The following is a 25,413-nucleotide window of genomic DNA, read 5'->3' as shown; positions in this document are numbered from 1 at the left end:
ACTGTCAAACCAACTGATCAACCTTTATCTCTTAACGCTCACAGCGGGGTGGAAGAAACAAGGAGGCCATATACAAACACACCAATATTCCTACCCGAGAGCAGTAAGGTTCAAATAATGGCTTCTAATAACGGATCGGTTGGAAAGTGGGAAGTAGTGAAGAAAGGAAAGAAACCGAACAGCACTGGAGGAAAAAACCCGACCGACAAGAAATCCGGTGCCAGGAAAGCCCTGAGTGAATCTAACCAGCACTGGAGTGATTCGCTTCGTAAGTTTATATTAGCAATCATTTAAAATGAAAACATGATAATAATGTGACGGTTTATGGTGCGGTGTTTTATTGGCACGTTGGCTAGCAAGTAGCTACCGTTAGCTGGACAGCATATGGGCCAGCACAAAGCTAGGAGCAAGTCAGCTAAGCTAACATCAGCCAATCGATTCAGTTGGGCAGCTAACGGTCGTTGTTCAATAGTCGCTGATTCCCGTTCGACAATCGAATAACGATGTGGTAATTATTAGCGAGTAAGCTATCTAGTTAGTCTGGTTCAGACTGGCATATTAAATAATATACCACTCTGGTCTAGTTGACACAGATACATAGTATTAGCTTTTAGCTAGCTAGCTAGGGACTTGGACTGGTATGATTCTGGCAATATCGGTGAATTTGAATTGCAGAAAGACACGCGCACACAGGCAAAGTGTGAGCCCTGTGTCGTCCTCTCATGCCCCAATAATATTTATGTATATATATATATATATATATATATATATATATATATATATACAGGCTATGGGTGTTACTGCTAGTCATTTCGTTTGCCCCCCATTGCTATCACATGCCATCGAAGTCTCTGTAGCCAGTGCAGTGGTCACTGAAAGCTAGCTATTCGTGTCTTTCATCTGCTATTTTGTCGACATATATGTATCTTGCTTGCTATGGAGCTTGTTCAAAGTCATGGCTAGGCATGCCCCATCAAATGAAACGTCGTCATCATAACAGTGAGCGTAACAGCTCGGAAACAAGTTCTTAAATTGTATCACACATTTCATTTATGATTATGATTATCATAGTTACATTATCTCACGTATGGGTCTGTTACTGGGTCTGTTACTTTGTATCCACCAAGCAGCGGTCCGATTCTGTCCTTAAGTGCTCACACCAAATATTTTATTGAGACTAGTCCAGACCAGGACAGTCCTGCCCTACACTGACAGCTGTCAGGGAATGGTCTATATGACGTGTATGTATATCACTGCCCATCTTCTATGATGAGTTGAAATAGATGGGCCATAGTAACATCTCTTTACCTAACTTTATATGTTGTACATGATGTGATTTAAATGTGAAGCACACGTGCTGTGTCGGTTGTAATCTGAGAGTGACAACAAGGCCTTGTGGCATGCCTATCAGTGTGAATGCTGCTTGTTTGTGCATGATGCCGTGAATCACTTTCTTATCGCTGATAATGGTCCAAAGTCCCATAGAGGAATGGGGGAGCAGAGTGTCTGTGCCAAAGCAGACGGGTGGAGGTAGACTCGGAGATAGAGAGACAGTGACTGACAAACAGAAGTAATGCACAGAAAAAGAGACAGGCACATGGATAGAGAGAGAGGGGAAGACAAACGAAGACAAGTGAGGGTTTTATGCATCACTGTCTTTCCTTCATGTGTGCGTGCACCTGTGACGTGTATTTGTCTGTGTGTGAATCATCCTGCCATGAATTATTCTTCTGCCGGTGTTAGACCAGCCCACCCGATAGAGAGGCCGTGGTCAGTGAACACTTCTCAGATTACCCTCCCCCCTTCACTGTCTCCCCACCGTACCTCCCAGGCTCTGTACCATTAAGCTCCCTGATTACCCAAGTTTCACTGATTGCTACCTCCCCCCATGGCCCCAAGATCTATAGTATTATGTTCTCTAAGCTTTCCAGCCTCCTAACACCTGTGGTGGCCGTGAGAAACCAGCCAACATTAGTTGGAGAGCTCCCAAGCTGTAAGATGGGCTTCTCTTATCAGAACCCAGTTTAGTCTGTGTCTCATGCGCACGCACACACACACACACACACACACACACACACACACACACACACACACACACACACACACACACACACACACACACACACACACACACACACACACACACACACACACTGATACCTACTGCCTCAGATATAGGGGCTTGAGGAATAACCTGTTCTGTTTGTGTGTGTGTGTACTGTATATATATATATATGTAATCCATATGGCTTTCCCGTTGCCCACAACTTGTTTTTATGAGCTGCAGCCCACCCTCCCCCATTGTAGCATTAGCTACGAGCAGCCCCCCCCCCCACACACACACACCAGATATAGCTTTAAGCTCTCTAAGCAGCATATATAATGATCAGTAAGCAACTGGTAGTGCCTGTCAGCACCTCATGAAGCTTGGGTGGTGGAGAGGGTGTCTGAGGACGTGGGGCCATATGGTTTGACACACAAACATGTCAGTTGTAGTGATCTTTAAAAACCCCTTTCAAACATACAAGACTTCCCAGTAGATTCAATGGAATTTCCTGTGTCGGCTTATGTGTGAACACGACTGACCAGGGAAATTCGACCAGGCAATTACCCGGGTAACGGGTCAGCAGGGCAGAGCGTATAAGAACTGCCCCCAGACTCTGAATATCTCTACTACTAAATATAATTCCACAACTGGACACTACTTCATTTCCAATCATAGTGGAGGTATGATGGCAGATATATATGGTATATGGCAGTCTCACACGCCTGTCTCGTTCAAATCACTACGTTCCAGTTCTGCATCCAGTTGAATGTGTGATTCAATAAGCCCGGGGCAGCCAATATAATTCCACAACTAGATAGTACGTAGTTTCCAATCATAGTTAGCTAGATTACTTACTTAGCTTATTTACTTACTTATCAAATGTACATTTTCTGATATAGACTCATTACAGAGCAGTGCACACACCATCTCCTCTCATCTGTCCTGCATCACGCAGCTTAACATCACCAAGTTCGTTCGCCAACTAAAGCACTTGATTACTGTTGATATAGGCCAAAAGCACAGTATGGGAGAACTTGGTGAGGGTAAGCATAATACGAGTTAACTAGACATATTGCGCTCTGCGCTGCAGGCTCTCCCTGTTGACTGTGTGATGCATATTTATGATATATGGCAGATATATATATATTTATGCTATATGGCAGTCTCACTCGCCTGTCTCGTTCCAGTTCTGCATCCAGTTGAATGCGTGATTCACAGACCCGGGTCGGAACCATGTGTGAAAAGGGGAACATGAAAATCTTAGGGAATTTGGCTCATGTGTAAATGGCGAAAATCACTGGTAGACCCGGTTTGGGATTCCATGCAATTTACAGTGAAGTGTGTGTGTGTGTGGAAGTAGTGTCTCTCTGTAGCTGTATAATTTTAGTGTTGTGTTAGTCATGTGTCTGTGTAGTTATAGCACTCTAGCAGAGGGGTGAGAACTCTCTCTCTCTATTATCTACCCTGAGGGGGAAACGCAACGACTGACTCCAGAATGGGAGGAGAGAATGAGGGAGGAGAGAAGAGGGCAAGAAAAGTTGTCTCCTGCAGTCTCTGCCTCATTTGGGTTTTTGGAAACGGACAGATCAGCGAGAGGAGCATAGCTAGCCTTGTAAAACCACAAAACAAAACTCACATTTCTGTTGAAGTGGGTTTGCTTGACCCAGGCTAGGGCACAACAACAGGCCTTCTAGAACCATACCAGGACCACCGAGCAACAGACAGACAGACTGATCTACATCGACCCCTCACCCCTTCTCTCTCTCTGTCACAGCGCCTCTGAAGACGTCAGAGACCTTGTTCGAGGGGTTTGAGAAGATGGCGAAAAAGCAGAACAAGGAGCAGGTACCCCCACCTGCCGAGCCTCAACACAAGAAACCCCCAGCGGGCAAACCCAAGAAACCAGCCCCTGCCACGACCACGCCCAGCTCCACTCAGCACAAGACCTTGGAGGATGCCTTCAAAGCTGTGAGTATTGAAATACACCCTGTGTTGAAGGGGGGGACGAATCTTGGGCAGAAGTCAGATGTTGAATCACAAATCTCATATAAATAACTATGTCTTTTTGTTTTTGCTAATGCTTATTTTTTATTCCCTAATCTTATGTCTCCATCTCTCCACCTTCCCCACACTATTTTCCTCACTCTATCTCTCTCTCTCTCTCTTCTTACCTCACCCCCTCCAAATATCTCTCTCTTGCTCTGTCTCAGTTGGAGATTGTGGAGTTGAAGCAGCAGTTGGAACGCAGTCAGACTCTGTTCCCAGAGAACCCGTCCGTGTGGGTCAAAGACCTCGCAGGGTATCTCAACCACAAACTGACCGCTCCAGAGATCGAGCCTACACTGAGCAGCTATGCTCACGGTCAGTAAGACTAACCTAAACCTTTCCGATTGGCTACAAGCTCAGCTTCTACCCCAGGGCCATCCAGGCCCTGAACACAGCAAAGACCTAGGTTCTAGGCCTTGGACAATCTAGACAAATTGATGGCAGCTACTAGATTGAAATCAAGTGTAATACTGAAACACAACTGTGTACATTTCAAACCTGCAAACTGCGACACTTTAAATGTATGTGCAATAACACTATGTGCAATATGACAACCCTAGGGTACATAAGGTTCAGAGAATAGGAAATGTTAGAATAGGTATAGCATAGCATAGAGTACAGCACAGTGTTTTATTTGTATAGTATAGTATAGTGGATAGTGTACATAGCCTTTATTTATGTAAACCAGCTCTTTTCCCTTCTTGTTTTTAGTTTTTTTTTCCTAGCACCAGGGGAGCCCCCCCTCCCAAATTTCGTTGTTTGGTACCTGTATCAATGACAATAAAGACCATTCATTCATTCAAACCCTAAGTTTGGTCGTAACCCCACCCTTTTCTTTGTGGCTGCTCCCAGATTACCCATACTGCCTTGCGGGGAAGGAGCTGAAGGGCGTAATCAAGGCCCTGATTGTCCGATGCAGTGACAATCTGCAAGACTTCTTTGACCATTGCGTCTATACCATGCTCAGGGAACTGGACAAACAGACAGGTACACAGACAAACACAAAGACACTGCTGCTATGACTATTTATATATTGTCATATGATCTGATAAAAATGAAATAACAATCTCCCTTTCCCTCTTGTCTCTAGGAGAACCTCTCCACGGCTACAGAGTGTGTATTCAGGCCATCCTACAGGACAAGCCCAGAATAGCCACCCAGAACCTGGCCGATGTGAGTCTTGCTTTGTGAGTCTGTTTGTGAAAAGTTGAATCTGCCCGGGGTCAGTGTGGGTGGGTCACTGCTCTAGGGGCCCTTGTCTGCTACCCTGTCTGCACTTTTTTGAAACCGTTTTTGAGCAAGAGCACGTTGCGTTGATTTAGCTGATGGAAGACGATGTGGTCACAATGTTTGAACTGCACAATCTGAAACCACCCAGTGCCTGTATTGGCTGTTTGCTATAACCTCTCCCCTTCCACCAATCCCCCCGCCCCCACTCTCTCTTTCTCCATCTCTCTTTTTTTCATCTCTCCCTCTCTTTCTCCATCTCTCCCTCTTTTTCTCCATCTCTCCCTCTCTTTCTCCATCTCTCCCTCTCTTTCTCCATCTCTCTCTCTTTCTCCCTCTCTTTCTCCCTCTCTCTCTCTTTCTCCATCTCTCTCTCTTTCTCCATCTCTCTCTTTCTCTTTCTCCATCTCTCTCTTTCTCTTTCTCCATCTCTCTCTAGTATCTAGAGTTGTTACGGTCAGTTCAGAACCGGCCAGTGAAGTGCCTGACCATCATGTGGGCTTTGGGCCAGGCTGGATACTATGACCTCAGCCAAGGGCTACGAGGTGGGACACACACACACATATACACACACACACACACACACACACACACATACACACACACACACACACACCAGGGTTTCCGTTAACCGGTAATTCCCGGACTTTGTCCGGTAAAATGTGTAGAAGTCCGACAAATTGAAAACTCGTCGGACAAAATGTCCGGTGAAAATAATTCCCTCTAAGCACAATTTGAATACAATTCGCTAAAGTTCACATTTTGTATTCAAATTGGCTTCGGGACACCATTCTCAGCTGAGCACCAAACACACACACGCAACACTGCCCGAGAGAGAAGGACCCGCCCCCTCCAGCCAGCCTATAGGCTAACCAAAGGGGGCGGGTCCTTCTCTCTCGGGCAGTGCCGCGCGTGCACGAGTGTGTGTGTGTCCGGTGCGCGTCCAGCTGAAAATGGTGGCCTGAAGCGGAAAGCCTTAACTTTATCGCACAATAACAAGGATAACAAACGAAACGGACAACATTTACACTAAGATGGAGACAAACTTCAGCGATATGATCTAACAGCCGGTCTTCAGGACGACATACAGACCCGTATGAGCTTACAGGGCTATCCCCTAAGTATGATTTGACAGGCAGCTAAACGAAATGCCTTCCCAACCAGCGAGACCTGGGGGGTGTTCCATCAACGTCGCCAAAGGAAAACCTAGGCCTACTTCGCCAAGTCCGCGAGACTCTTAAAAAGATCCAGGCATATCTTGATAGATCTCACGAGACTTGTCAAAACAAGCCCAGACTTTCCTCCAGCGACGTCGATGGAACACCCCCCTGGTTATAGAAATGATGTTGTTTTATTGATAAAAAAAAAAAAAAAAGGGTAAAACTGGAAAGAGAAAATAGAAAACTCACATTAATCCCAAACAATTTAACAAACTTCAGTTAACGTAATGTGGAGTCCGTTCATTGATCGATGCTGTCTGTTCAGTTCCCAGTGAGGCGCCCGTTCAGCGCTGGACATAATGGCATAGCGCGCATGCGAATCATGTTATATTATTATATATTATATAGCTCGCATCTAATCGTATCGGATGAGAAATAGACATTAAATGGCATATATAGGCCGCTACACAACAGTAATCACCGCGACAAACAGCTATATTAGATTTGAAGAAAAAAAAATATGATTTTGAAAATTTTTTTTTTTATTATATTTTAATATGATGACCGGAATAATTCACGTTTGTCCGGTAAATCGAAATCTTCCCGGACACGATGTCCGGCGGCAAATTTTTCTAACGGAAACCCTGACACACACACACACACACACACACACACACACACACAGGCATGTAGTTACTCATACATTCACACACATGCACAAGCATTGTCTCTCTCCCTGTCGCTGTCTGTCTGTCTGTCTGTCTGTCCCCCCGCTTTCCTAATGTCTGGCAGGGTGAAAGTGTGTTTGCGAGAGTTGTGGGACGGGGGTTAACCTAGAGCAAGAGCACGCAATAGAAACCACAGACGTACACACATCCCCAAAATGAAATTCTGGTGAGACCCAGTTACTGAATGAACAATGTTTTGTGTCCGTCAGTATGGCTCGGCATCATGCTGCCAGTGCTGGGGGTGAAGGCCCTGTCCTCGTATGCCATCGCCTACCTAGAGAGACTCCTCCTGTAAGTCCAAGTTGAACATGTTGTTTTTGGTATTTTAAATACGGTCGTTTTTAAAAAATGATTATTGTAGTATGTAGTAGTGTGTTGCTTACAGTGTGTGTGTGCGTGTGCATGGCCGTTCGCTCCCCAGGCTGCACGCTAACCTGACAAAGGGTTTCGGCATCATGGGACCTAAGGAGTTCTTCCCTCTGCTCGATTTCGCCTACATGCCCAAGAACGCCCTACCACCAAGGTAACATTTTCACATCTTACAAGTTGAGCCCATATCTAGGGGTGGGACGATTAGAAAATGTCATGTCACGATTATCGTGGGCAAAATAATCGCGATCCACGATATTATCGCGAGAATTATTATTATACATTTTTTGGGGAATGCCAATAAAACACACTAATCACTTTAACTTAGATTTTGTTGTATTTTTAGGACATTTTAAGTCAGTACCGTATTTTCCACACTATAAGGCGCACCGGATTATAAGGCGCACCTTCAATGAATGGCCTATTTTAGAACTGTTTTCATATACAGGGCGCACCGGATTATAAGGCGCATAGAATAGAAGATACTGCAGTCAAACGTTTGACTGGGGTTGCGTTACGCCCAAGCTCCACCTACTGCGTTGCGTCACCTCTCCATCGGTGTTGTGTCAACTTCCCGTTGTCCATGCTCCACCTGAGCGTTGTCACCGTCAACGTTCTACCTGCTCCACTGTCAAAAATATATATTTTTCCACCTCAAGTATCAGCCGTTCGTCATCCATTTTTGCAACAAGCGTCAAGGACCTGCGGTGATTCACAGCTGACTCGCGTGAATAGCAATTCGCAATAGCTGCGACCACGAGATATAGAGTAGTTAGCTACAAGCATTTTCAATCTGGTATTGTCTCTATTAGTGGATTAACCGCTGTGGTGATTTAACAGCTGATAAAAATACATCAAGTAGACTACAAACAGAGCAAAACAATAAAACAACACCAGAAAACAACCAATAGGCTATACAATTATAACCAACAACCAATATGTGACAGCTCCTGGTGAAATGTGAAAAAGTGACTCTGAACGCAGCCACAGCTACGAACGCTGCTAACAAAACACATCGCTACGAAGGTCTAAACTGTATTTTAATAACATGACAACATACTGGGAGAACATCGACATGCTAAAAACACATAACTACACATAACTAGATGAACACACAGTTCTTGCTTTTGAACACGAGCTAAAACGAAAGTATGTTTACAAGTCAACCCTCCCTTACCGGTAGCCTCCGGCAAACGAGAATAATGAATCCAATACACAAATGATAAGTGTTTAGTGATCGTTAAACTGTTGTTTATTATATCGAGTGGGTACTTTAAAACTTCAAGTTGAAAGCACCAAGAAGGACCGCCTCGAAATTCATCGATGTTCATGTCCCGTGCTAGCGCTGTTGCCTTCATTCGAATAGTGACTGTAGAGACGCTTCTACTTGCTGCTCTCTGTTCAACAACCCACTGTTCGAGTTTGTCCTCTACAGTGTTTCCTCCAGGAATTTTTACAATGGTGGCGGGTAGTGCTGACCGCGCGATTTTTTCGCGTGCACGCGCGCTCAAAACAACGACGTAATTTCAGCCAAAACTCGAGGATGGCCCCAAAAAATAAAATGTTTTCCTGTACTTCTCCCGTGTGTCTCTTATTGTCTGTGTCTGCATGTTTTTCCAGCATGTAATTCCGTTGTCAATAAAAACAAAAACACTGATCTGACGTTTTTTTTCACAACGTTATTACTTGTCACTTTAAGCCCAGGAGGGAGTTAGCGATTAGCGATGTTTAGCTTAGCTTAGTTTAACAGAAGTATCTTCACTTTTAACATGACTTCCCGTGGTCGTAGAGGGCTGGTCGACGGCTTAAAATGACCGTGTAGACCTGTAGACCTTATCCAGCTATAGTCTTGTGTTTCTACCCCGGGCATAGCCGGTGTTATTCACGGACAAACACTCCTGTTAGAGTGGTTCTAGTACACTGGACATAGGTAACACATAGAGAGGCTTCTCCTCTCTCTCTCCATCCTACACTACACTACACTACGCATCCTATACTACACTACACTACGCTAGCTCGCGGTGTTCGGGTGACAGCCAGGGCGCGTTCGTAAATACGCTCTGGAAATCTGATCAGCACTCACGGAATGCCTCTTGTCCAATCAAATGACTTGGTCCCTTTATGACGTTGAACCCAGTGTGCGCTCCGGGGCTCTCAGAGCGAATTTACGAACGCAGCCTCAAGTTCAATACTCGCGACACACACGGACTGGTCCAGTTTCAGCGCTTGTGGGTGTGTCTAGCGCTGTGAAGGTCTGAAAAGCGGCCTAAATCTTTGTTTTTTTTTTGGGTTGAGAAATCTGAATGGTGGCGGAGGAAATTCCATCGTGGCGGTCCGCCACGATGAAATGCATGTAGAGGAAACACTACTCTAACTGTGGCCATCTCGCTTTGTTCCCTCGGAAACTCTGTTTAGTCTTCTTTACTTGGGGTCTTTATACACACACAAGTGGTGTTGGACTGTGAGTAAGCACAGTACCGGTGTTTACTGATTACCGTAATGCTGCAAGCGGTGCGGCTTTGTAGTTTACCAGTCGTACTGAAACATTTTGACAGAGCGCCTTGAGCGCCGTGTACAACCAGTATGGATCAACCAATTAACCAATTGATCCATATATAAGGCGCTCCGGATTATAAGGCGCACTGTCGTTTTTTTTGAAAATTAAAGGCTTTTAAGTGCGCCTTATAGTGCGGAAAATACGGTAATTCAAATTCAGATTCTAGTGGCACATATCTCTGGCCATAATCCGGGTCCTTAAGAAAGAGCAATTCCTTTTCGGCCAATCAGCACCTTTCATTAACGTACCCAAGGAAGTTTAAAGAACGCACTCCCAGTGTTGCCAACTTCCAGAGCCCCTTGGCGACTTAATTAGTCAAAAGCGACCAGCGACAAATCTAACTTCCTTTTCTGGTCATTTGGGGAATTACTGTAAAGCATCTAACATATCCTGTATTCCACGGTTCACGTTACAACCGAGCTCAGGAGAGACGAGTAGGGATACAGTCTATGGCGAGCGAGGGTTGCCGTCTCCTCTCTCCCTCAACACTCACTCCCGCGGCCAGTCTGATAGCAGCCGCGGGGAGCGTACCGTTGTTCCCCGGGTCCTCGCAGGGGGTTCGGGCAAAGTTCGGGAAATAACGGACGTGCCATGCTGGCCAATCCCTCCCACCCGATGTACTGCGAGCTGGCGGGGATGAGGAGCAAGTTCAGCCACAGATTTGTTCTCCCCCGTCAAAGTACAAAAATATTTGGACAGTCCTTTGTTCCAGCTGCACTCCGATTCTACAACCAACCGTTAAGACTGCTACTTGGACTACATGCACTTGAGCACTTTATCTTGCACTTATTGAGCCTGCACTGTTTTATCTATTTATTTATTGAATGTTTTCTGTCTGCCCTAACTAAGCTGTTTGACAACAAAATTTCCCCATTGGGGACAATAAAGGTTTTCATTCATTCATTCATTGTCATGTGTTTATACAGCATGGATGTTACGTGCCTAATGCCTTTGATGCACACCCTTGCTACTTGCCGCTTTAATAATTGTATTTAGCCTATAGCACAAGTCATGCATTGCATGTAACCTCAAGTGCTGAACAGTATTAAGTAAACCACAATATATGTACTAAAGCTTAGGGGCGACCGTGCCTTTTGCAGCCATAGACTGTCACTGCCTGGTAATAACAAGGAAGGCCAATGACAGTATCCCGTCTAAATACGTTACCTAGTGACTGACTGACAAGGCTGACTTGACAGTAACGTTACCCATGCAGGCTGAACAATAGCGCGAGACAAGTTCTGTGAGGATATTCGCGCGCGGCTCATGTGAGGAATTGCAATTATATTACAGTAACAGTCGCTAACTTGACTGCAAAAGTAATGTAGACTAGGCTGAAAAATAGCGCCAGACATTTGTTAAACACAGTTTATTCATAACATACGATTATGACGATTATTCAAATAATTAAAATTCTCCACGATTAAGTTATCGCGGGTGTTTTTATCGCGATTAACGATAAAAACGATAATAGTCCCATCCCTACCCATATCCCACGCCACCTGTTGTGAAGATTCAGCCAGTTTTATAAATTGTATATGGGTTGGTAAGGTGCTGTGTTTTTGTTTGTGTGTGTGTGTGTGTGTGTGTAGTCTGCAGGAGCAGTTGAGGCGTCTGTACCCTCGTCTGAAGGTTCTGGCGTTTGGGGCAAAGCCTGAGAGTACCTTACACACGTACCTGCCCTCCTTCCTCTCCCGAGCCACTCCAAACTGCCCTGACGACATGAAGAGAGAGGTGAGACACACACACACACACACACACACACACACACACACTGCCCAGTCACATAGAGAGAGAGGTCTACACACGCCTGCAGTGATTTAGATGGCTTGTCAACCATAGCCGAAAGCACTTTTGGAATAATATGCATATGTATCAAGTACATGATAACATCATCAGTTCACTTTTATATTCATATTCATTTATTTATACACACTGTAATTCCGTATACTGTAATACCATGCACAGTCTACATTATCATGTCTGTTCATGTCTGGTTAGATGCCAAACTACATTTCGTTGTCTCAGTACTCTACAATAAAATGTAATCTAATCTAATAATGTGCTAGAAGTAAACCAAACAATACAGAGAAACTGTTTGTTTTAGTCAGTTTGTTTTTTCTCGTTAGCGGCATTAATTATGTCGACACATTATGTACTGTATTTGCTTTTAGAGTTTATTTTAAATTGGAGCTCCACTCTCTCTCTCGCTTTCTGTCTAGTTGCTGAGCAGTATGACAGAGTGTATGTGTGTAGATGTCCAGAGTCTGGGGGTGTGGAGACAACTTTACACCAAACACCTATCCCAGTCCAGGTAGGACCCTGAGCATGCCAACACACACACACACTAAACACCTTTCCCAGTCCTTACAATTGTTTAATCTGGCATTATAAGGATTTTGTAATAATGAATAATGTTTCTCTTTCCCCAGTCTCCTGTTAAACCATTTACTCAAGACATGGAACGCACTGCCACAAAAGGTAAACACATCCCCATGGTAACTGACTCTCTGACCTGTCTGATGCTGATGATGTCACCTGTGTTTGGCTGAGGGCTTGTAAGCAACATTCAGACAGTCTTGGTAGACAAGCTGAATAGAAAATGTGAAGTATTCCAACAGTAAAACCTTCCCCTGGGTGCTCTGGCACAGGACTGACTCAGCTGTGTGTTTGTTTGTTTTTTGGTTTCAGCTGCGTAAAAACCTTCAGGAAACCGTCCAGTCGTTCAGGGTGACTAACGAAGAGATGAGAATTACAGCCAACTGTCAGGAAGTACAGGAGTGCAATGCTCTGTGCCTCGTAAGACACTCACATTACCCATTTCTCAGACATGATATTAGTGTAAAAGGCACAAAATATTATCATCTCTTGCCAATGGCAGAGATTAAAGGTCTTTGCACACCAATGCGTGCGTTTTCCGTCATCCGAAAAAAACGTTACGCACAGAGAACTTGCACACCGGTCCGTTGCGGAGTCCGTTGCGTTTTTTTTCCGCAATATGCACTCTACATTCTAAATGCTTGATTTAGCAAAAGGTACAAACAACTGATATAACTAAAACCAAATGGTAGACCACATCAGTAGAATGTATTATCAGTAGAAAAGTACAATACATCTTTATTTCTTTTAACAAAGCGTGGTGTGCATCTCCTGCAGTGTGATATCTGTAATCATACCATTTGTAGACTCCGCTCAGGGTTGCCAGATGGGATTGAGAATTTCCAACCTAACCACAGTCTAAAAACTGCTATATCCACCAAAAACCAGCCCATCTGGCAACCCTGTGTCCGCTGCATCAGAGTCTACTTGTTGCGCAAAATAGGCCAGGGTTTGTCCAATCCTTTGTTGGACATCTCGTTTCTTAAGTCCTGGTATTGTGGCATTTCTTTACTGTTTGCCATCTGGTCTAGGAATACCCAGGGAGACGCAGAAGTAGAATAGAATAGTAGAATAGAAAAAGAAACCGCTATAACCATGCTGAATGATGTATGATGCACTGGCAGTCTGTGACAGTGTGCACCTGCCCGGACCCTGCCCTTCTGCCTGAGTTTGAGTAGGATCTTTATGTTGTTTTCTTTCACTCGACTAACCGCCGAGATAATACTTGAGACATTACGGCTTCCGTAAACATTAATCCAACTGTCCTGCAGTTGTAATTTGACGATGTGTCCCAGTCTATACCATGGCGGAGTGGTCAAAAACAACTCTCAAAAGGCTTTTGACGGACGCGAAAAACGCAGAAAATCGAACCTGTTCCGAAATTATTATTTTTTTAACGAATATTACGGATTCGGTGTGCAAGCGTGATTGACACAACATGAGTTCTAATGTATTTTTTTAATGGACAAAAACGCATTGGTGTGCAAGGGCCTTCAGCCTCTGAAAACTGTGAAAGACGAATTGACCATGATACAATATTTCAGGTACTTTAATGCATGAGGTATTTTGTGATTTCAAGGAGTCTCTACTCACTAGTCTCGACTCTTAACGCCTTAATTTAATCTCCCCCCTCCCCTCTCTCTCCTCTAGGACCTCCAGTTGAAGATGCGAGGGCGAGGGTTCCCCTGGTACAAACTGATGATGGCTCTGCTGGTGTTCGCTGCTGGCTTCATTGCTCACGACGTCAGATCACACGGCTCCTTCTCAGGTGTGACAGAACCCCTGCTGCCCCGACACTCTGCTGTGTGTGAAATTGAAAACTCTTCAGCCTCCGTGTGTGTTGTAATGTGACCGTACTATTTCGCAATTCACAAGAACATTGTGATATCGCTGTATCATTGAAAAATCCCCGCCCTCGCATTAACGAGGTCCGGGGGGGCCTCTCATGAAAAAAAATATAACATTTGGCCTTTTTAGAAACGTATTTCATGGAATTCGACGTCATTTTCTATGGCTGGACACTGTATTTCGACATGGCAAATTATTCTCGTTTGTGCAATGCAGCTTCTATTTTCAACATGTTAGCTGTCTTTGCCAGGCACATTTGCATGCAGCACCACACATGCAAGGAAATGGTAAATGGACTGCACTTATATAGCGCCTTTTTTGCTACTCCAAAGCGCTTTACAAAGGCCTCTCATTCACCCATTCACACACCAATGGCGGCAAGCTGCCATGCAAGGCGCTGGCCCGCTCACTGGGAGCAATTTTGGGGTTCAGTGTCTTGCCCAAGGACACTTTGACATGTGGCCCGAAACGCTAATCTGCCAACCTTGTGATCATTAGACGGCGACTCTACCTCCTGTGCCACAGCCGCCCCAAAGGAAAGCTAGAGGAGAGATGCGGCAGGCTATTGAAACAATGCAAACAACATTGCAACAGTGTAACTTCTCAACCCGGGGGGGGTATTCCATCAACGTCGCTTAAAGGAAAATCCAGGCTTATTTTGATAAGTCTCGAGAGATGGAGTCTCACTGGATTTTCCTTTAGCGATGTGGATGGAATACACCCCAGGAAGCTAGAGCTTCACTTTCAAAAGACAGAGAAGTCATTGGGCTGTTAACACTGTACTTGGGCTAGGCCTGTTAACACTGTACTTGGGCTAGGCCTATGAACATCAGAAAAGATACCAAGAATGAATTGGCTATGTTTAGGCATTAGGATCTGTTCTTTTTTTCTTTTATTATTTGTTTTTCAGATTTTATCCCCTTTTTCACCCAATTTGGTAGCCAATTGAACCCAACCTAGCATCCAATTATCCCCTGCCTATTGCGTAGGATCCGCCGCACGACCCCGTGGCCGGCAGTCCCAGAGGAGGGCGCCAGGCAGACTAGCTGAGCGGGAGCGGCCGCCCAATATGTCGCTCCCCGTGTGTGCCCCAGCCATATCCGGATCTGGCGAGCTGGGATACGATCCCAGTCCCCGGTGGGCAACTTGCACTAGTGGCCAGTGCTTAGACCGCTACACCACCGCGGGGCACATTAGGATCTGTTCTAAATGTACACATGAATATCAGGAGTGGAGATATACCATGTCCCCGTGGGGGATGAACGATAATGATCAGACTCTCACACACACACACACACACACACACACACACACATCTCCTAAACAACCTTGATTTGTGTTGTAGCCTCCACCACAGCCAGGTATCTGGACAGCTCGGGGGTGATGGCTGTGTCCCAGCAGGCCTGGAGCAGAGTGACCCTCTACTCCCAGCAGGGTTTCAGGTGGGCTTCCCTTTCTCTTCATCACTCTTAACCTCTGACCCCCGTCCACTACTGCCAAACTCTGACCCTCTCACCACTAACTAACTAACTCGCTAACATCCAACCTCCCTAACCAGCATCCAGGCAATTCCATCCTTATTACAACGTTTATGTTAAGAATGAGGATGATGGGAACCGTGTGCTGTTTCCTTCTAGCTGGCTGGAGACAAACACTCCGTATTACTACTCTGAGAGTGTGCGTGTGTTGGGGCCGATGGCGGAGCAGGGCTGGGACAGGACGAAGGCCGCCGCAGTGCTTATCTCTGAACACATCTCGCAACTTATCATCTGGCTCAGAGAAAATACACCTCTGCTCATAGAATGGGTAAGACACACACACACACACACACGCACACACACATATACATACATACTTATTTGCTGATAAAAAGAGAAGAGCATGTAATTGTGTGTGTTGATTATATAGTCAGGTTCACTATGTTTCAATTTAAACTTTCGTGGGAATTTTTTGGGGATTTGCTAATCTATACATTTTTGGAAAGGGCATTGTATGAGGAATCAGAAAATATATGTTTCCATTTGCACAGATGTCTGAAAGGCAGCCATCTTGGCATTTACAAAATGGCCGCCATAATACACACGTTTTGTAATATCTTGGCTTCTAAATAAGCTAGAACATTGATTTTAACTGCTAAACCTACATTTTCAGGGTCAAGGAATCCAATGGTTGTAGTTACAAAGCCATTTTTTGTATTCTTCTTCTTCTTCAAAATGTCATATGGGCACAGGCAGCCATTGCTCTGCAGGATCCATAGGCTAATTGGATCCCCTGCAAAATTGGTACTCCAAACATGAGGATGGCATGCTTAAAACAACAACCACAGATGTCCTCCCAGCCCCAAAGTCCGTCATTGAGATGGTACAATGCAAATGCAAAACTGACTGTTCTTCTGGCAGATGTTCATGCAGAGCTAAGAACTTAGCCTGTACCGACATGTGTCAGTGCAGTAGCCAGTGCCAGAACGATGACGATTCCCAAGCCGTGACACACGAAAGTGATGATGATGAACTAATCTAACAGCCCAGCTCACATTGGCACGCATTGGACTTGCCATTCACATATCACATCACACATAGCATAAACGCTTATACATAACATAACATAACATACATAAGAGACACAACCCGCCTGTCATTACACATAGAGTAAATACACATCCCACAAACAGAACAACCAGCACACCATACACTCCCCACATTCCTCCCATTCATTTATTTTGTTTCATTCCATATTTTTATCATTAAATATGATATACGGAGCTTATTCTCCATGCCGTACCCGCCTTGAAGTCCTGACTGAGAGCGTTCCTCACTTCCTGTTTGCGCCAACTCAAGATCCCCAAAATCTGGCGAAGAGCCCTAGTTGTTGCGATCCCTAAACCGAATAAGCCTGAAGGGGACCCTAAGAGTTACCGTCCCATCTCTCTGTTATGCATCCCCTTCAAGATCCTCGAGACGGGGCCGTCTTTATAGACCTGACGGCTGCCTACGATACCGTATGGCATCGCGGCCTCACCTGCAAGCTGCTCCGCCTGCTGCCGGACAGGCACATACATGGTCAGAATGATCATGGAGCTCATCCGTAACCGCAGCTTTACCCTTACCACCGGTTGCGGACAGCTAAGCAGGCTTCGACGCCTTAAGAACGGCGTCCCTCAGGGATCGGTCCTGGCCCCCCTCCTCTATAATATCTACACCTATGACCTGCCCAACACACTCTCGCGGAAGTACACCTACGCAGACGACCTCGCAGTGGTGTACTCTGCTGGAAATTGGCAGTCTGTGGAGGGGATTCTGAGCCAGGACATGCAGACACTAGTGGCATACTTCCGGAAATGGAGATTGAAGCTTAGCGAGGCAAAGACGGTGTCGGCTGCCTTCCACCTTAACAACAGGGAGGCTAAATGTGAGCTTAGAGTATACCTAGATGGAACTCCCCTGCCATGTTCCGCTGAGCCAATCTATCTCGGCGTGACATTGGACAGGATGCTCACGTTTTGCCGGCACCTCGAGTCACTGCGCAAGAAGTTAACAGCTCGTGTGGCGTTGATGAGGCGACTGGTTGGCTCAGGCTGGGGCGCCGGCGCAAAGACCTTGCGCACGGCAGCCCTAGCCCTCGTTTATTCAACTAGTGAATACTGTGTCCCAGTATGGTGTCGCAGTGCCCACACCCGCCTCATCGACTCGCCTATAAACGAAGCCTTGCGGTTTGTGACAGGATGCCTGCGTCCTACCCCTGTGGACAACCTTCCCATCCTAGCAGGCATCCAGCCCGCAGGCCTCGGCCGCATGGGAGCCACAGCACGTCTCGCCTGCCGGGCCGTGGAGCTTAATAACCATCTGCTCCACGATAGGCTCACTATAACAGCGGAGCCCTCCCGGCGTCTCAAGTCGAGACACCCATTTGTGCCTGCCGCACAGGATCTCAGGCAGCAATGCAGAGATCTTAACATCAGTGCGGCAGGATGGGCGGATTATATGTGGCGCGCGGAGTGGGAGGCAAACACCTCCAAACTCCGCGACCACATCCCAGTCGCCGGCCCTGAGCCCCTCGAGATGGACTTGCCAAGGCTATCCTGGGTGAGGCTCAATCGTCTCCGGACCGGCGTCGGGCGTTTCAGCTCATCAATGCACAGATGGGGCTTGGCCCCAAATGCGTCGTGCGAGTGTGGCGCAGAGGACCAAACCGCAGACCATGTTATCCTGGATTGCCCGGTGTACCACCCACCCAACGGGATGCATGGTCTGTCGGTATTAGATGACGAGACGATGACGTGGCTTTTGGAGGGGTGTCCAGAAATATAGCCCGGCTGAGCCCCTCAACCATGGTCTCAGGGTGGTAAAAGGGTAGCCCCTCGGCCCGGAGCCTGGTGGAATGGAGAGGAAAACAACTACCCATACGCCGAAAGAAGATCATTAAATATGCCATTAGGCTAAAGATTTACCTGCCTCTGTATTGCCTTACTGGTTGCTGGCTGTTGCCATAACATCCAAAAATGTATAGATTAGCAAATCCCCCCAAAAATCCAACAAAAGTTTAAATCATAACATCGAGACTATCTAATGCAGGAGGTTGTCATGATCATACTGTGGTCTGTGGACTCACGTATGGAAGTAATAGAAAAACTACAATTTCTTAAAGTATAAGTTACACATTTTGATGTGATGATATTTGTAAAAAAAAGAATACAAAAAATAGCTTTGTAACTACAACCATTGGATTCCTTGAACCTGAAAATGTAGGTTTAGCAGTTAAAATCAATGTTCTAGCTTATTTAGAAGCCAAGATATTACAAAACGTGTGTATTATGGCGGCCATTTTTTTAAATGCCAAGATGGCCGCCTTTCAGACATCTGTGCAAATGCAAACATACATTTTCTGATTCCTCATACAATGCCCTTTCCAAAAATGTATAGATTAGCAAATCCCCAAAAAATTCCCACGAAATTATATAACAAACCTGACTAATATGTTGATTAAGTATTGTCTAGTTGTGTGTTTTCAGTCCACTGACAAGTGTTTGTGTTTTTCCTCTCCCTAGATATACGCCAACACTCCAGACAGCGTGTTCCAGGTGTTGGAGTACCTAAAGCAGCTTCTACTATTCATCCAGCAGAATTACCTGCTGCCTGCCCTATCATACATATCAGACCTATTACAGCAAGCCTGGACCAGCCTACAGGACTCCTGCAAGTCAGTAACATAAAATAACCTCTTGCTTTGTAAAAAATAAAAATGCGGACAAAGCACCCTGGGGTATTTTGGTTAGGAGAGACGCTTTGAATGGTTGTTCAGAGGATATGTTTTTAGAAATGGATAGCTTTATTTCCAAAGCCTGAAACAGAGGACAAACGGTGTATTGAAACCTCAGTTTCACTTCATGTTTTGCTTTTTTACCGTACCCATGAAATGCATTTGTTTGTTGAAGTCTGTATATCTGACGTGTTTGCTCACTATTGCTTTTATTGTCTCTAGTGGATAGATTTTGTAATAAGTAATAATTATTATTTTTGTGTGTTTTACAGTGGTGAGGTGTCGGTATCGTGTCTCCAGAGTCACGCGCTCTCCTTCACCAACTCCACCTGGCACCTCCTTCAGGACACCACCTCTGCCCTCAAGACCTGGGCACAGGAGCTGCTGATGCGGGTGTGACACACACATGCCATCGTGCACACACACCCTCGCTGTCATACACGTGCATACACTGATGTACACACAGCAATACACACAACACACTTACATGAACACACACTTACTCACACAGTCTTAGACTGCCTTTGCTTGCGATCACCCCCTCCCCCGCCCCCCTTTTCCAATGGTTCAGAAACAGAGACTCTGGGACAAGATGAGTGGATTGTCTCACTCAACGGACCCCCCCTTTCTCCCTTTTTTGTGTGATTTGTCAATCTGGGATGCTGTTTTATAGCAGTTGTTTTTTCTACCGGCATTTCTCGCTCTCTCTCTGGGATGTACACAGATATCCCTGTCTGTCTGTTTTTTCTACCTGCTCTGAACAGTACATTCTTGCTTTATAAACACGTCAAGTGTCGTTTATAAAGAGTTATCCTTGTTTATAAATGTTTTTTACGCATTTATGATTTATAAACAGTACTACTTTTGAAAAGCTGCCAAAGGGGAGTGAACGTAGCTCCAACTCTCCCTGAGTCGTTTCAGTGACGCAGAGTCATCAAGCCTTAATCTCTGTCACCGCTGAGATAGAGCAGCAGACGCGTGTGTGAGAGGCCATGAAAATAGCCGTCAGAAGAGAGTGAGTTCATGAATGCTGAAAGTGCCATCCAGAGTGTCCTATAAAGAAGCTGGGTCCTTATAGAACACTCTGGCGCCACCTAGCCTTCTCATAGGCCAGAGTGAGTTTCTGCCTGTCCAGTCCTCTCAGATGTGTGAGGGTGGGGGGAGGGAATCTCCTATGGTCCTAACATCAAAAAACTGTTACCTATCTCCTCTATGTTCACCCCTTTATCTCACCCTTTCCTGTCTCTTTCTCTTTCTCTCTCCTCCTCCTCCACTCGGACGATTAGTGAAAGCTGGCTGAGTTAAAGAGCACTGAGACTGGATGACTACTGCTGCTTCTCTCCCGTATTTATACTTGAAGGCTGATGATGATGTTCTGTGTGTGTGAGTGTGTGCGTGCTTATGTGTGGTGTTTGCTTGGAGTTCTGGGGTAATGATTGACCTCTGACCCACCTCCTGCTGTATGCTTTGATAGTTAGACCTACTGTTGCCCCTCCCCCCGTGCTCACAGGGAGGGCTGGATATCTTAACAGGCTGCTTTAACCCCTGATAAGAGATAAGGTGTCTGGAAACGATTATTAATATGTTACTTTATACATGTAAATGATTTATAATAAAGACTTCAGCCCCATTCAGTGCCTGTGGTTCTTGTCTGTGTGTGGAGAGTCTCTTTCTAGTTGTTCGGTCTACTGACGCCGACCGAAAGGCTGGACTGAAGGACACGGATACCATTCAATTCGTTTTTCTTATTTTAGTGAAAATTTAACAGATTGTAAAACCTGCGAATGCAGACAACAAAACATACATGAATACACAGCTCTGACACATTCAATGACTAACACAAAGCATATAAATGTTACACAAAGCACGCATCAAACACACTAACCGTGGCATCCCTCGAGTCCTGGCATCACACAATGAACCCATACGCACGGTCTCCCACTATTAAGCACCTAATCACAGCCCCCAATATCTCTACGCATAACTGATCACTATACTCAAACAATTCCCACGCAGTTATGAGGCATAACCCAAAATAATGTTAGTAATAACATGTTATTCAAATAACATTCCACATTTGTCCCATTTTATAGGCTGAAATATGCACACTGAAACACCCCATCCTAACTGGACAGTACACCTCCCACCTAGCCGATCTAGCTACTAGTCTACAAACGTCCCTTGTTCCTCAATGGGGAGGAGAACAACCATCCTCCTGACATCCCGGTTGGTACTCTGCCCTTACACATCAAGAGTCCAGATTCTTCCTTTTTGTACACCACCAGTCGGTTTATTTTAGTTGTGGGGAGAGACAAGTCCTTCTGAGCTGCCAGGAAGAGATCCTGTAGGGCAGTGGTCTTCAACCGGGGGTCCGCAGAGGTACTGCAGGGGGTCCGCCAATTTCTGTCATAATAATAGACAACTTTCACCAAAATAATCAGTGAGAATTAAAAAATATAACACAAATGATATTGAGTAAGGTACAAGCATTAATAGGCAATAATAAGCTACTTTTGACAAAAACAATTTACAAAATAAATGATGCCCATGATTATAGAGTCTAACATAACGTCAGCTGGAAGAAAAAACACCTGTCTAGCAAGCTAGGTGTTGGCTAAAACGCTGCAGTTCGGTCTTCATTGCGAAATTAACGTTAATTAATAACTAGCATAACGTTACTAATTTAGTTACTAGTTTGATAATAACAAACCCGCCTCTTTGCTTCTCTATGCGCCGCTATAGGAGAGGAACACAACGCGCTCCTTTACCATTCCGAGGTCAGATGGCTTTCCCGTGGATCAGTATTGGCGCGTGTCTTTGAATTACGCACAGCTATCCTCGAGATTCTGGTTGGCCAAAACCGCGCGGAGCTGGCTGCGCATTTCAATGCGCCCTCGCCTGATGTGAAATGCGCAATTGTTGATCACTGGAGGCACTCGAAAGTCAATTTGAGAAGTACTTTTCTGAGACTGAGTCTTGGAGAAAGCACAAGACATGGATACGGTTATCATTCAAAGACAATGCATCCGACGGCTCAAACCTGACAGCCGCTGCGGAAGATCAGCTGATCGACCTAACCACAGACAGTACACACAAGAATGTGTACGAGTCACAGCCTCTCACCCAGTTCTGGATCCATTGCCAGAAATACTTCCCCCAACTGACAGCAAAGGCCATGGTGAGCCTCTTGCCTTTTGCAACAACTTATCTTTGTGAAAGAGGATTCTCCTCCCTCACCTACCTGAAGAGCAAATACAGTTCCAGACTGCAGCCTGAGGATGACATGATGCTCAGCCTGACAACCTCCACCCAGGAGGTAGGCATACCTGGCTTCCTGAAGCTAAAAGTTTCATTGTTGAAAAATAATAATAATAGAAAATATAAGCCTCATCAAGAACAACAACAACAAAAACAATAATAATAATAATAATAATAATAATAATAACCAATCATAATTATGCATGAACGTTTTATCAATCATAAACACATAGGCTAATAACCCAGTATATAAATAGGTTAATATGGTGAAATAAAAGGTGAATGAAGTAAATATAAAAGTTATTATAGGCTTATATATATACAGTGGGGAGAACAAGTATTTGATACACTGCTGATTTTGCACGTTTTCCCACTTAGAAAGAATGTAGAGGTCTGTAATTTGTATCATAGGTACACTTCAACTGTGAGAGACAGAATCTAAAAAAAAAAATCCAGAAAATCAAATTGTATGATTTTAAAGTAATTAATTTACATTGTATTGCATGAAATAAGTATTTGATACATCAGAAAAACAGAACTTAATATTTGGTAAAGAAACCTTTGTTTGCAATTACAGAGATCAGACGTTTCCTGTAGTTCTTGACCAGGTTTGCACACACTGCAGCAGGGATTTGGGCCCACTCCTCCATACAGATCTTCTCCAGATCCTTCAGGTTTCGGGGCTGTCGCTGGGCAACACGGACTTTCAGCTCCCTCCAAAGATTTTCTATTGGGTTCAGGTCTGGAGACTTGCTAGGCCACTCCAGGACCTTGAGATGCTTCTTACGGAGCCACTCCTTAGTTGCCCTGGCTGTGTGTTTCGGGTCGTTGTCATGCTGGAAGACCCAGCCACGACCCATCTTCAATGCTCTTACTGAGGGAAGGAGGTTATTGGCCAAGATCTCGCGATACTTGGCCCCATCCATCCTCCCCTCAATACGGTGCATTCGTCCTGTCCCCTTTGCAGAAAAGCATCCCCAAAGAATGATTTTTCCACCTCCATGCTTCACGGTTGGGATGGTGTTCTTGTCATACAATGTGATTTTCTGGATTTTTGTTTTAGATTCCGTCTCTCACAGTTGAAGTGTACCTATGATAAAAATTACAGACCTCTACATTCTTTCTAAGTGGGAAAACAAATACTTGTTCTCCCCACTGTATATACTGTATATTACATGTGGGGGTCCCTGTTCTGTTTGTCTCTCATCCAAGGGGTCCTTGGGTTGAAAAAGGTTGAAGACCCCTGCTGTAGGGCACCATCACGTTCTTTAGGAGAGAGTACAGTTTCTCCAGATTGCTTGTCAAGGCGCTCAACTTGCTTTCCTGCTCGACTGGTGCCGCAACTCCTCTTCTCTAACCACTTTCGGGCAGCACGCCACACCCAGGCAACAGCTTGACACAACCTTGACAGGCTACTGAACCTCTCTGGATTCACAAGGTCTGTGGATTCACAAGGTCGTTTCTAGACTTGTCTTCTGGAAGCTGGCTCTCTTTCTGAATCCCCGAATCCCGCACAGGCTCGGTCAGGCTCTGGTTCACTTTGACTTTTTCGGTCCTCACGTTAGCTTGGGCCCTGGTGAGCGCTCCTGAGAAGGCCTTCTGTTTGAGCTTGTTCACACTTTCTCGAGCATCAATTTCTCGAGCGGCGAATTTAAACCTCCATTTTAAACCTCCATTAGCTAAAATATGTAATTTTGGCTTTACAAGTGTTAACATGTCATTTTATGAAGTTTTAATATGTTTTCAGGTGAGAAAGTAACCACATATATTCCCAAAATGTGTCCAGTTTACCAAAATAACCAGTTTATATATCTGATCTGACGATTTTTTGCGTCTTCTGTTCGCTAGCTGCGTTCGTAAATTCGCCCTGGAAATATGATCAGCACTCATGGAATGCCTCTTGTCCAATCAAATTACCTGGTCCCTTTATGACGTTGCACCCAGTGTGCGCTCCGGCGGTCTCAGAGCGATTTTTACGAACGCACCCTGCGTTGCTTACCTTCACTTACGGAGTTCGACAGAATTATCGTAACATAATTACAACAATTTGTAAAATGATTTGGGGGGCCAATATCTTTAGCTAGCTCAAGTAACTAGTTTACTATATTGTTGTCTTAGCAGTTGGTAATATATGATATACCTCACCTCACGGGACGTCCTGCGTCCATTGATAGCAGCTCCTGCTTACATTACCTCACGTTACCTCACGAGACATCCTGGGTCCAGAGATAGCAGCTGCTGCTTCACTCACCAACATCTTTTTATCAGTGGCCATTTGGGTCATTTTTTAAATACGGTGCCTTTTCCGTCCCCAGTACTAAATCATGTTGTATTTTGTCTAAATTTGGACAAATACTAATTCCATTAGGTTTTTCATGTATAGTCAATTGTTATTTATTATGAATACAATGATATGGGCTTCTGAGTTGTTTACTACATTTTAAAAGCTTTGGTTAAAGATGTAAATTGGATTTTGCATGGGATTTGGGATGTCCCCAGTGTTGTTCATTCAACTTCAATCCAAAAAATAACTATTAA

At 45.0% G+C, this 25,413-nt stretch overlaps 1 protein-coding gene across 1 annotated transcript; it reads left to right on the top strand.

Annotated features, from left to right (window-relative positions):
* On the top strand, positions 1–21,240 carry LOC308153540 (transmembrane protein 214-A-like). The gene is made up of 17 exons (XM_080526716.1): positions 1–268; positions 3,822–4,015; positions 4,258–4,408; positions 4,946–5,080; positions 5,184–5,266; positions 5,760–5,865; positions 7,418–7,499; positions 7,630–7,731; positions 11,727–11,868; positions 12,357–12,448; positions 12,567–12,615; positions 12,826–12,933; positions 14,164–14,281; positions 15,707–15,803; positions 15,999–16,167; positions 19,406–19,557; positions 19,890–21,240. Exons 1-17 carry the CDS (start codon positions 118–120, stop codon positions 20,014–20,016), a joined length of 2,058 nt encoding a protein of 685 aa, XP_080382842.1. The 5' UTR covers positions 1–117; the 3' UTR covers positions 20,017–21,240.
* The last annotated feature ends 4,173 nt before the right edge of the window (positions 21,241–25,413 follow it).

The sequence above is a fragment of the Nansenia antarctica genome (assembly GCF_963989245.1).
Source record: "Nansenia antarctica genome assembly, chromosome: 3".
In the NCBI taxonomy this organism is placed as follows: Eukaryota; Metazoa; Chordata; class Actinopteri; order Argentiniformes; family Microstomatidae; genus Nansenia; species Nansenia antarctica.
Note: the sequence above shows the minus strand (reverse complement) of the source record. Positions and strands in the feature narration are given on the sequence as shown.